Raw genomic sequence first — 13184 nt, 5'->3', positions numbered from 1 at the left:
TTAAATTTTAAATTATGATAAATAGAGGTACAAAAACATACCACTAAATTATAAAAAAAAATGTATCACACGACTTTACGCTTTTAATTTATTCTGCTGTTGAGCTCTTCTTGCTTTAATCCTAGCTTGCAGTGTAAGAAGGAGACCGGCGAGTACATCGTGATTTGGCAATTTTTTTGCAAATAGTAATCTTTTAACGGAATCGTCATACGTTAAAAGAGCGACCATGTTTTGCAATAAAAATCCTTGACAATATTCTAAGAGCTGTGCAGCATTATATACCTATGGAATAAAATTTATTGGAATTTTAATAAATTACCTATCAATAATCTTCTTTTTTTATTTCTTCAGCTATAAACACCTCAGTTCCTGTATTAGGCATACCTTTGCGTGAATGTACATGGAAACAACATTATCCAAATTGACCATATCGGAGCATTGTGCTTCGCAATACCTAAGTAGTCCATCCAATTGGAAGAAATTGGCTGCTGCCATTAACTCTAATACATCGCTTTGACTCACTTCCAGTGTAGCGCATCCACCGCGATATAAAAACTCCATAACCATCTGCAACGGACGAAAATAATTAAAATTTGCTAAAAAATCTAATAAATGACATTCTAAAAGACTTACCTGGAAAATATGATATCGAATATCATTAATCTGGACAATAGGAGGATTTCCTTCGCATAGTTTTGAGCTCAACATGTTCCTAAATCTCGGTGATGATGTTACAAGCACAATTTTGTGTCCGTAAAAAACTCTACCTTCTACTCTAAATTGAACATCGCTCAATTCAGGATTATTCACAAATTTCGGATCGATCCTAGATCCATTTGACAGCATCGTGTCTCTGATTGGTTTAATTGGCTCCCAACCAAAACAAGTACAAAATATATCAGCTAATAACAACGTGGTTCCTTCCTTCTAAATCCAAATAAACCAATTAAATACACTGAATAGTTTTCCTTTACATGTCTCGCATCTCAAATTAGAAAGTGAGTAATTTTCGCTTTACCTTGCTATATCGAAATATGTTAAATAATAACGGAAGGCACTCCTGCACAAATTGCGTAGAGTAATCGTCAGGACACACCTGAAGGAAATCTTGCAGGAGTTGATCAATAATTGAGTCTAATCGCATCTCATGAGCTATCGCTAAACTGTTCATCCAACAATGAAGAGTCCAACCAACTTTTAAGTTACGCAATTCCATCGTAATATCTAACAAAAACCAGAATGCATTAGAAGATATTTGCAAATCAAATAGCAAAAATGACAAAAAAACAAAGGATTCATTTGATTTACCTAGATGATTACTTTCAGCACTATGATACATGGCTTCTTGTAATGCCTTTGTCTGTGCTTTATTAAATACTGCTTCTTTAGTTTCTCTTTGCGTAGATCGATTGTCCCCGATCAATGGTTGTGAAGTAGCACCAGCACTACCTTCAGCGAGTATTTCCTCCAAGGATAAGACTTCTTTTTCTCCACGCTTCGATGAGAAATTAAGAGGATGCGATAATAATTGATGTAAACAACCAGTCTGGCCATGAGCTGTGGCAACTGATATTGCACTAAATTCAAAATAAATTAATAATTTACTATGATCTTTGATTAAGGTTTACTATTTTATAATTAAAATAGATGTTTCTATCTACTGGTAAACTTATTAGTAAATGTAACTGTTCAATGCAAAATAGATTTGAATTAGACTTACTAGTTTGCAATCTTTACTGAATAGAAAAATTTTAAATGCTATAGAAAGATTTGCTTTTTAAAGAAATAAAACGCTAGGTACCTATAACACCCTCGTTGGGCAGATCCTGAATACGAGAACGAATCTTTCATGAAAGTGGACAAAAAAGGTTGAGCGCCATGTGCCAAAAGTAGAGCAACCATTTCATTGTTTCCAGATGCTGTAGCTGCTTGCAGAGGTGTGATTGTACATTTATCTTCGCTAAACTTAGCACCACCCTCGACAGTCGCACCTCTCTCCAATAATATTCTAACTATATTGCAATGACCTAAGAGGGCAGCATAAGTCAAGGCTGTCCAGTGTTGAGTTTCAGCGTTAAATCCATTGGCTGTACAATAATTGCCGGAAGGAATATTGTTTCCATTGTACTGCATTGTAGCAGGCGACGATGAAGTACTCGAAATGTTTCTATTCGGCATCGCTGATACGGGAGACGGTCCAGATGAATTTCTGCCATTCGATAATTGACCACTCAAAGATAAGTTTTTTGAGTTCGGTGTAATTGATGCCTGATTAGCAACAGGCGCAGGACTTTCTATGTTCAGATCGGCACCAGCATCTAGCAATGCACCAACAGCTCTCTCATCTCCATTGATGGTAGACAGCATCAGGGCCGTGTAACCATTATCATTCACTGTATTAATTTTCGTAGCTGGTAAGAGAGGCAATGCTTGACTTATCATATCTTTACGACCGCTTGTCAACATTTTGAATGCCATATCCATGGTTAAAAGCCTGATATATTCATTATCATCAATTCGTTTTGATATAATAGATATTTCTTCGGAGCTGGAAATAAATTATTTAATGTTTTATGGAAGCAATAAGTGTAAAAAAAAAAATTAATTAAACTAAAAAACATGTAAAATTGGAATAAAGTTAGCGTGGTCAATCTTCTAGTAGAAGATAATAGTTTGTCTTTATCTATAAAACAGCTTTTCATATTTCTTCAGAATTAAACGATTGATTTTCATTCAACGAATTAGTAGATAATTTGATTTAAAAATGAATGTGATTTACCAGATAGGACGTATTGGATAATCAACGCCAGGCAACAGTAATCTGGCTGCTTGATTAATGTCATCCTGATCAATAACAATTCCATGGCGATATTCAGCGTGAGATGCTGCGACACGCAACCATTCTACCAAGGGTGGAAGGACAACGTAGGCTCGTTCGTAAGCCAACTCTTGGATTCCCGAACCACGCTCACCATGCTCCAACTACATTAAAAATCAGAGGCTTTAATTTTTCTAGAGAAATAGGTAACTCAATCAAACAAGTATGTAGAAGAGTACCTGAGAGCATCTCATGTAATAAAACAAAGTATTAAGCGCTCTTGGCGAAAGTGGCATGGAACAACGACCAGATTGGGCTATTTTTGATATCAGCTCGTCCAATTCCGACAAAGAGCCTACACAAGTAGTTAATAAGGATGGCTCCAATGGTGCAGGATTTGCCAAATCTCTGCCACTTCGCGAGGAAGAGGAAGAATTCAGAGAACTTATGCTGGCCCATCGAGGCATAGCTAGGGCACCTGCAAAATTCCATCTACGTGTTAACACCATCAACATACTTATCTGCCTTAATAAAGTAAAATAAAAGTTCATTCGAATGTTATAAACAGTTATATTTTACCGGAAGCAATTCGTCCAGCGTTAAGATGAGCGTATGGCTGTAAAAGACCCCACAGATCACCATTATTGGCTATTGCGTGCTCTAACATGGTAGCAGTCAAGGTTGCATGGGGTTCGGTCGGCATGCATTGCAGCAAAATCTCCTCGAGTAGATTTTCCATACCGGCAGTGAGATAAACAGCCGCGTACTCGTGTATCATTCTACCTAACCGAACATCGGACATCCAACGCAGAAATCGACCAACTGGTAATTGAAGACCAGATCGGGATGCCTTTGATTGCTTCAATTGATCCCCTGATACAACAAACATTGCAGCTGCCCGTAAACATGCCTGTAAACCATTTCAAGTTTCCATTAATACACTTATTAGTTTAATTAGCTATTCTTTAATATAAATAATAATAATTAAATTATTTGTTTCAATTTATTAAGCTATATATTAATAGAAAGTGATTTAATTCACATGAAAGTAGAATGTACCTTGGTACACGAATCAGCCAAGGCCGGACAAAGGACGATCTTAAAAGCAGTGTATATTTCATGCTTGCTGCAGAGCCCAATAGGTTTTGCCAAACGTTGTGTTTCTCGACCGATTCGAACAAGAGCGCGTTGCAAAAGATAAGAAAGACGAGGAATGGTTTCCATCGATACTTGCTCCATGTGTTCGCGAGTTCGACCGTTCTGCAGTACTCGAAGAACATCATGATGCGTCCATGGAAGTTGTTGCAGTTCTACCAATCGATTGTGAGAGTCCACCCATACAAATTCGTCGGCGCTAGTCACATTCGTATTAATTGTTTCTAGACTAGAGTGTCTCATTAACCTTCTGACAGCGGGTTCTGAGCTCTCCGATCCACTTAGTGACGAGTAAGTCGAGGAAGATTTGTGAGAACGCATAGTTAATTGCTGAATCGCCAGTTTGATATCCTCCAGACCTGATCCCGACCATGGTACCTGCAACTGCAAAGATTTCGTTAGAAAACAAATCTTGTATCCCGTATCAAGTTGATATTGTATACATATATCAGGTCAAAGAGAAAGGGAAACTAGGAGACAGTCAAGTGTAATGAGAACCTTCATAGCAACAGCTATATCATTTTCCTACCGAAAGAATATTTTATTACGTGAGAAGTTTGTATGAAGCGTGGAAGAGAAAGTAAAAATAGGGAATAGAAAAGAATCAGAGATACAGTGGTGTCATAACAAGGGTTAATTAAAAGCAACACGCGGCGCTATATAATCTGTATTGGAAGTTAAACCTTATAATTTTTCGAATAGTAAAATATCCCTATAAACAAACAGGAAATAAATTATAAAGAATTACAAGAACCTTGGCTGGAGTAGCTCTGTGTCTGCTACGATTTTGACCAGATCTGCTTCTGGCATTCCTTTGAGTCACAGATGCCGACAATCTATCGTCCTCCGGGACTGCGTTCAGCTGTATCTGAGAAGGACTGTGAGATCTGTGATGTCGGTGGGGTGGAGAACTGCTACTCGTATGACCGCCCGTATCAGACATACTAGCATGGCCCGACGATCGGTTTTCGTCCGAGGAACTATTACCAGTAAACTCTCCTCGTCTCTGTAACATCAAAAATTCACATTAAACTTCTATGCCTATCATAAAAGTGATATAAAGTAGTTCAAAAAATATTATAGAATATTTCCTTTACTTTTTATACCCACCTCGAATTCTCACGATTAACAATAGGTCATTACTATCCACAACATCGTGATATTATCAAATAGCTTTCAGTAGAATGGTTTAATTTAGTGAAAGCTTGGAGGAAATGATTAAAGTTATTAAAGAAAATCATGTATGTTCGTTTTTTCTTTCAGAGGAAGAAGACAGAAAGTTGGCGTTATTGAAGGCCACCGAGTACAACGATAGTACCTGCAGGGCACGCAATTCATGGATGCTTAGATGATGGTGTTGAGAATGGCGCGGATGTTGGGGCGTTGCTGAAGGTGTAGTCATCGTGGTCGGGGTAGCCGTTGAAGTTGCCGTTACTGGGATTGCCCCTCCGGGCGACGGCATTGACGTTCCTCCCACAGGAATCGGTGTCAACGCCACGTTATCAGTGTCTCTTTCTGGAACCATATGAATCATGTCGTGGCCGTTGCTCCTTCCTGAATTATCCGGAAAATCCTTCCCGTAACCAGGACAATAAAGCTCCCGTGCATTATTGGATGCATGTGGTCTGAAAAATACCCACCTATATTAATTATCATAAACATATATTATTTCTTAAACTAATGACACATCTTTAAACTTTTTTTAATTTCAACAAACTTAACCAAAGAATCGGAATATTGAATTTCGTTGGGACTTCCGGTTGTTGTAATCAGTCGCAGTGTTTGAAAGACTAGTAATTATCACCACTGATCGATGGAAATATTAGTTATGATTACTAGCTTTGCAGATGCCGTGGCTGTCTCAATTAATTTCGATCTTAAGAGTAAGGGTAATGTTTTGGTAAGTGCGAGAAAATTCATGAAATAAACGAAGGTACCCCTTGAGTCGCCACTGTTGAACGAAACTCCAGTCCGCCTTGAAGCCAGTAGTGTCTCCTGGCAAAGACCAATAATCTTCGATACGACTCTCATCCTCCTCGATCCTCAAAACATCCTCCCTGCTAGGACTAACGTTCAGCACGATTTCGTGAACCTTCTCCGACGTGCTTTCATCATTTCCGTTGACATGAACCTCAGAAATTAAAGAGTTTGTTGGTAAAGGCGGCGGGATCGGAACAGTAGAAACCGGACAGCCAATCGGAAGCGTTTCCTGTTTTCCCGCGCTTTCCAGAAAAAGTCGCTCCCTACTGGATGCCACTGATGACCGAGGGTCGCTATTCGATTGGTTATTTTGATCGCTGGATGAATATTGTAGGGAGGTGTCGAAGCAACCTGTAGGTTTTTCGAGATCTTTGCGACGGTGAGCACTGTCGCCAAAGTAAATGACCGTTTTGTGAGAGAGCTCCGGTGTTCCGTGCTGAGTTTTCTTCCCGAGATCGTCCAGCCGAGACGATGTCACCTCCTGCCACTCCTTAGTTGGTGTTCTTCTCACGAATGGCAGCGCCCTTCTCAATATGAAGTTTCCACTCGAAGGACAATCGCTGCTCAGCCCCATCTCCAACGAATTTTCACTGGTACTTTGACCTAATTCTAAACATAAACTACACTTGCAATCTTTTCCTGATTTACAACTCGATATCGAATCCCTCGAATATTTTTTAACCCGCATTATCCAAACAATGTCTCCCTAACCTCTTAACCACCATCCCCCTTACACTTTACTTCACTTCAAAATTACATATACGATGAAATTCAATCCTTTCAAATACCAGTATTTCTTTAAAAGTAAGCTCTCATTGATCCGGTATAGTTTAGAGGAGCGAATATCATCGCGGCGGAAGCGAACATATGACTGAGCTCGAGTCTCTTGTGGCTTCCTGCAGTACATCGCACGAGTGAAACTTCTGTTGGCAGATCCACTTCCTTAGAGAACCACAGAACTCTCTGGGAAAGATAGTGCGCCAGTTCATGCGAATCTATCACTATTCTCCCTCTCTAACCTACCAACCACTTTTTCCTCTATCAATCCTTAAATCTTTCCCTCCTCTGGCTCCTATTTTTCACTTTTGCTACTTGTAAGAAAAACAACTTTACTCGTTAAGACGAGAGAAGCCGTAATTGCAAGTGAATTTTGCATTATTCGCTTGGTTGGTGAAGTTGAGTCACCGATTAGTGGACCAGAAATTATAAAAAATTGTAACACGCTGTTAGACCCGATGAACTTAATTGAAAAAACTTCACTGAATATTGCACTGTAAAATAATTGTGTAGTTACGAGGATACACGGTGGTATATAAACTATTTAAAAATAATAAAAACAAAATTAAAATAATATGCACTACATTTTTACAGTGGTTGAAGAGATTATTGTAGAGACGCGCCACAGTGGTTTCTGGCTTATGTTTGTTTACATTGACGGACGTCGATAGAATGAAGTGTTTTCGTCCTGGACAGGAAACGGCCACCAGCCAGTAGGCAGAACAGAAGAGAATAGAACGGAAGAGCAGCAGAAAAGGCGAGTATTTCTTTCATTTCAGTCTTTCGACCGTCCCCTACCACCCCACAAACACAACTTGTGTGTGCAGTGTGCACTTGTCTTTCGGGGGAGCACTTCCGCTGACCATCCTACTTCCTATCGGCCCAATCCTTTTACGTTCTTTCTTCGTATGAGAAAACTTGCTGAATTTTGGAGAGAGCAAATGAGAAGGAGGGAGAAGATCCTATCTATGAGATACCAAGGAATTAGCGTTTTCAAGAGAAAAAGTGAATGAAAGCATCGGAGAGGCAACTTTGTCTCCATTGTTTGGCATAAATTCAATGAAGAAGATTCTCAAGAGTTCTACGGCGTTAATTAAAGGCTTGAGACACGAGGTTCACGGTAAATGTGCGAATAGAAATATTTTCACGAGACATTTCATGTGTTAGTAAATAAATAAAGTAAATGGAAGAAGGAAAAAGCTGTTTCCGATTGACTTTGCCCGGCAAAAGAAGCTTCATAATCGTCCAGTTTGGTGAATGAGTCTTTTGTTAATAGGGGATTCATGGCGTAACGCGATGTTGAGTATCGGTTGTTGGTGTGAGTGAGGGTGAGGCGAGTGAAGGAAGACATTGTCCGTGCTCGCGCGCCGAAACTCCGGTGCTGTGCTCTGGTGTCAAGGGCGGTGATGACGATTCTGCTGCCTCGCACGGCCATTATATTCATTAGCCAACCATAACGTTTAGCAATTATATTCGTTTAACTGCTAACGCGCCGCTCCCATTTATATCCGTTGCAGGAAGAATTAATCAGAGAGAAGACGAAGGAAAGTAAGAGAAATTATTAGATTAGGAAGAGGAAAGTCTAGATGGTGTGGGCGTGTTTGCATCTTCGAAGCCTGTTGTTGATCCAGATCGCTTAGCACGTCCCTGACCTACCAAACTGCATGCCGATGTTAGCGAGAGGGGAATAGGTAAAAACTAGTCGAGATCTGGCCAGTCTTGGATGAAAGCTATTAACCTAAATATCTTTCCGTCCAATCTGTATGCATCTCACGTGCCTTATCTTGAACGATCGTCGCTCATCCTCTCACTACTTCCTTCCGGCTTTCTTTAAAGCTACTAATTAAAGCACTATGTCTTCCTTCTTCCCTATCCCTTCTCTTTTCGCACGATCTCCCAACAATTGTTCTTTATTCTTCATTGCATCCCTTACCCCTTTCATCTCACGTTACATCTGTTTCGAATTATTATTTGCACTACAACATCGCTTGATATTTGCTTCAGATGGAATTTATTAGGATCGGTATCTTACCTCCGGGGTTTTGGGCGGAGAATCTCGTGACCGGAGTCTGAAATGCATATACTGAGGCTGAGTGGTCTAGTATAGTGATCGGATGGAGGAAGCATCGATATGCCTGATTGCTGTGGACTGGACAGGCCGCTTGTGGCGCTATTGAAAAACAACGCCGGTTGCTCGCAACCGTCCACTCTCGCACGTTCCAAGTTCATCTTTCTCTCCCTTCCACTTACGGCGCTTAACTCCTCGCCGGTTCTGCCTCTGTCTCTTCCACTTTCTTCCTTATCAAGACCCTGAAGCAAAAAGCACTCGCGCATTAATACACTTTCTTGCATATCCTCCTTGCATTCTTATCTTTTTATATTCTATCGATTAATTCAACTACTCACTCAGCCAAAACCATCAAAAAAGGTAACCAAAACATTTCTATATTTACGTTTCTTATTCATTTCACGTGTGAACCTTACACTTATATCCTCTTACTACTTAATTTTATTTTTACATTTTGCGTGTTCAAGGAAAGTCCATATTACATTCATTCGAGGTCTAAGAGATTTTACGCAGGAAAAGTTCACGAATCGCGACCATTTTCTTGCATGAAAGTAATCGTGGGAGACTTTCACGTGCTCGAAGGTCATTAACGAGTACCTGAATAATTGTCTGACTATAATTAACACTGAATGAGATATCATCGGCCTCCATACACACGCCTAAATTGAATTTACTACTATAAAAGTGTACCCTTGAAGAGTTTTCTGCCAAAATCAAATAAATACACTTCCAATTGTGTAATGGTGCAATATACAAGGTGAAACACTTAATAGACATAAGTAGAGCAACTGTGCAACTCTTATCGATAAATTTTGATATTGTTAGGACAGAGTTGACAAAAAATATCGCTAAGCGTAATGATACATGTATATGTATATATAAAAATTTCAATTCTTAAGGATGCCGACAATAGTCGTTGAAGTTATAGAATACGGAGAATCAGAGCATATGAGTCGTAAAGGTAAGAAAATGTTATCTTGCTAACTATAAGAAATATCACTATTTTGCATAGAACTTTTGTAAACTTCCTCTCTATTTGCATTCAAAGAGGCCTTACACAAAATTTTCATATCTCTCAGATTTCTAAAGATAAATCATTTTTTACACTTAGCCCTGAGGTATCATAATTGCCTCGCACCACTAATAAATTTTACAATTGTTAAACGTTTTTGCTAAGAGATTATACTTACATTAGACTTATGAAATAAACTTTATATACAGATTTCAATATAGTGCAGCGAATGTATGAAGCAAAGGAGCAAAGTAGGATTCGTACCAGTAAATAACAAAATTTCTAATGGAAGCAAACTCGATCAGCGTCCGTGATGCGGGTACAAATATATACATACGTATAAATAATAGGTGTGTGTAATATCAATGTGGAAGCAAATTTTTTGCCATGTATATTCTAGTTATTTCATTCCGCTCCAATTCCGATTCCTGTATAAGTTAGTCTTGCTTACAAAATTGTTTTTTCTCGAAATTTCTTCTCTCATCGACGTGCTATTAAACAGTCCGTGTTTGTAAACAAGGATCTTTTCATCAAACGAAACTCTCTTTCTCACAATCAGTGTTGCAGCCATCTTTGCTCTGCTTATACCGGACCAGAACACCACAAAGCTATACCTTCTAGGTATTTTTCGTTTTTCTTAAGTTCCCTGCTATAAGCTTCTCTCAACTCTTCTTTGTTAATGTTAATTATGATTAGGCGACCCACACAGTGTTTATGTACTGTTACTCAGCCTTTGCAACTCTTTTATTTTCAGTTCTTTTCCAAAACTAATTCCTCCTTGGACCACGCCCACCAAAACAAGCTAATTTCTGGTTTATTTGAAAACATTATAATAATAATTCATTCTATTTATATTATTGATAAAAAGTACATTATTCAGCATTTATTTGATATTTTGGAAGAAATTTGGAAAAAAATAATAAGACAGACGTCTCAAAGACATCTTGTTAAGGTTTTGTATAATTAAGGATGAAAGGATAGTCGGATAAATACTAGCGCATATTTGACATTTATAGATGGGCGTACGAAGATTCACCGTGGCCGGTTCTCTTGGATAAAAAAGGTTCATGGTCGAACGAGAGAGTGGTTGGATAATTTTCTGCCTCGAGCACGTCGCTTTGAAAAAAAAATCAATTTACTATACGAACCCTCCATTCAATGATCCTTGGAGATATATTAACCTGCAGAAGCTTAAATATTTGTAAATAATGATTCCCTCTCTTTCCTTATTCTTATAAATCTTTAATATTGGATACACATTCTCTCTCTCTCTCTCTCTCTCTCTTTCCCTTCGGTGCTATCATTATTTTCATGGGACTTTTAAATAAGTCTCATTAAACGTCCCATATTCTGCATTCCAAGGTTGGAGAAGAAAAAAACGTCTACCGTATTACGTTTCCGAGTGCTCATGTGTTCCGTTATGGCGTGGGATATAAGATCTACAATATGTTTTTATATCAACATATGTAGTCGAAAGGTTCGATCGATTTCAAATATCGCGTATGGATGAGGAATGGTAGAGTAGAAAGAAAAAACGTAGGATATGCGTATCAGCGTGAGGTCAATATCTGGTTATTTTGCTTGGACTCCAGGAGATTCAATGGAATGCACGTTTCACCGATTGAACGCAGGGAGATTACGAGGGTAAGCGTATACTGTATATGTATATACGGGAGAAGGTAGACGACGAGGTGGACGGACGACGAAGGCCTTTGGCCCCTCTTCCTCTGCACTTCTCTCGGCTACTTCTACCTCTACCAGTTCGCTTCTGCTTTTGTCTTTGTTACTCTGCAGCTGCGTCCCGCCGCCACTCCCGGCTCTGGTTGGCTTATCGAGGAATGGGCCAGTACCAACTAACAACAGCGATGGACCCTTTGGATTGTATCCAGATGCAAGAATATTCGCCAGAAGATTACTGTGACACCAAATTCTACTCTCTGTCTCTGTCCAATTTCACTCGACATACTCTCCCATCCACGGATCCAACTCTCTCTCTCTGTCTCTCTCTTCATCCTACTTTCAAATATTCCCACATCACGTGTGTACGAGTTCCAAAACATCCTCCAATTTTGTCCATCAAAACTAATAATACGCTAGGGGAAATGCCAAAATGCAGATTCTAAACTTCCCGTTTTGCTAATAATGTGATTGCTTTGTTTATTATTACATTATATTGCTTTATATTGTTTTTAAAAGGTTCTTTACATCTGGGGTCTTTATACAGATCAAAAAGCGTGAAGTTTTTGGACTATTAAATATAGGTTAATTCTTGTTCAAATAATTTTGATTTGGATAGATCATTCAATTATGTAATTTGAGTACTAAAGAATATGTTAAATTATTAAATTAGTTTATATGATTAGAGTATAATAATTGCTCTTACCGAGGCACGACCAGCGCGCTATCGGATGTAAAAGTCTGGGATGCATTTTCACCGTAAACACTGTTCAAAATTTGTCCAGCACTTGATTTTCAAATCGAAAAAATCGAATGTCACTCAGTCAATGTTTCGTACATTCATACTATTCTTCATTATCTGCTAATCAATAAGCTCGCAAATGGGAAAATATTTGTGGATTTGAAAAAGAGGCTGAAGATAGATGTGGTTTTTGCCGACATAAAATTAGAAATTTTCAGTATCCACCTTTCACTACTTTCGAATAAGGTTAACGAGGTACGAATTTTCATGACAATTTTAATGGAGAATCGATTTTTTCACATCGATTGCGAAAAGACGAGAACAAGACCAGGAAGAAGCGCGATTGGGTCTAAGTTTGATCGCCTCGGATTTGCCAAACTGCTCAAAGACGATTGGAACTCAGCGGCAGCTGTCAATTATCGAGAAAACAACAGAGGCGCCGCGCTTCTACACAGCATCCCAATCCAGCCGCCGAAGTACCACACGCCACTTTCGCAGCTCTGGAATACGGGAGGAGAGCAGTAAGAAAAAAAAGGAAGAACCTGTTGCTGCCGCTAGAATGTGTACGTGTCAATATGTATGTGTACACACGCAATACACTTACATGGACCAGTAGCATAAGAGAAACTGGAGAGCCTGCCGAGCCTGGAGAGATGAAATGAAGTCGAAAGAGAGATTGGGTCGCCATCTAGCGAGATTTTAGTTTACTTTGGCTTTTCTCCTTATTTGAAGTATTGCATGAAACATTAGATGTCGCAACTGAAGCGCTTGAAATTCGCTGCTCTATTTTGCGCCATCGTCAGCTTCTCGCTCAGCTATCGTCGATTGGAATGGCAACAAAACAAGAAGAAATTTTCATCGGAATTCCAGCCAATGTTTATTTTATTGTATCGATGAAGACAACAGAAATACTTAAACGGCACTTCGTAGTTAGAAGTTAAGTGTCTATCTACTT

At 39.1% G+C, this 13184-nt stretch overlaps 1 protein-coding gene and 1 long non-coding RNA gene across 9 annotated transcripts; one reads left to right on the top strand and one right to left on the bottom strand.

The window, feature by feature from the left end:
• Nucleotides 1–9: 9 nt before the first annotated feature.
• LOC136779237 (ankyrin repeat and BTB/POZ domain-containing protein 2) lies at nucleotides 10–13021 on the bottom strand. 7 transcript variants are annotated; one of them, XM_066736720.1, is made up of 15 exons: nucleotides 12834–13021; nucleotides 12194–12729; nucleotides 8763–9040; nucleotides 5292–5598; nucleotides 4728–4979; nucleotides 3878–4357; nucleotides 3398–3728; nucleotides 3058–3296; nucleotides 2780–2982; nucleotides 1802–2548; nucleotides 1309–1577; nucleotides 1019–1224; nucleotides 634–927; nucleotides 385–567; nucleotides 10–282 (listed from the first exon to the last, which is right to left on the bottom strand). In XM_066736720.1, the coding sequence occupies exons 3-15, from the start codon at nucleotides 8957–8959 to the stop codon at nucleotides 76–78; spliced, it is 3915 nt and encodes a 1304-aa protein (XP_066592817.1). In that variant the 5' UTR covers nucleotides 8960–9040; nucleotides 12194–12729; nucleotides 12834–13021; the 3' UTR covers nucleotides 10–75. The 7 variants fall into 7 exon arrangements, with proteins under 7 accessions (XP_066592817.1, XP_066592815.1, XP_066592818.1 ...); XM_066736718.1 differs by lacking the exons at nucleotides 12194–12729; nucleotides 12834–13021 and adding an exon at nucleotides 5911–6562 and having other exon boundaries at nucleotides 5292–5359; nucleotides 5459–5598; nucleotides 8763–8857; XM_066736721.1 differs by lacking the exons at nucleotides 12194–12729; nucleotides 12834–13021 and adding an exon at nucleotides 9989–10079.
• LOC136779248 (uncharacterized) lies at nucleotides 9019–10117 on the top strand. 2 transcript variants are annotated; one of them, XR_010823534.1, is made up of 4 exons: nucleotides 9019–9158; nucleotides 9266–9555; nucleotides 9624–9759; nucleotides 10020–10117. It is a non-coding gene; the product is annotated as an uncharacterized lncRNA (long non-coding RNA). The 2 variants fall into 2 exon arrangements; XR_010823533.1 differs by having other exon boundaries at nucleotides 9266–9759.
• Nucleotides 13022–13184: the final 163 nt, after the last annotated feature.

Source organism: Prorops nasuta, unplaced genomic scaffold, assembly GCF_024137725.1.
Source record: "Prorops nasuta isolate Cenicafe-Biocafe unplaced genomic scaffold, Cenicafe_Pnas_1.2 PNAS00015, whole genome shotgun sequence".
Lineage (NCBI taxonomy): Eukaryota > Metazoa > Arthropoda > Insecta > Hymenoptera > Bethylidae > Prorops > Prorops nasuta.
This window is presented reverse-complemented; position numbering and strand designations above follow the sequence as displayed.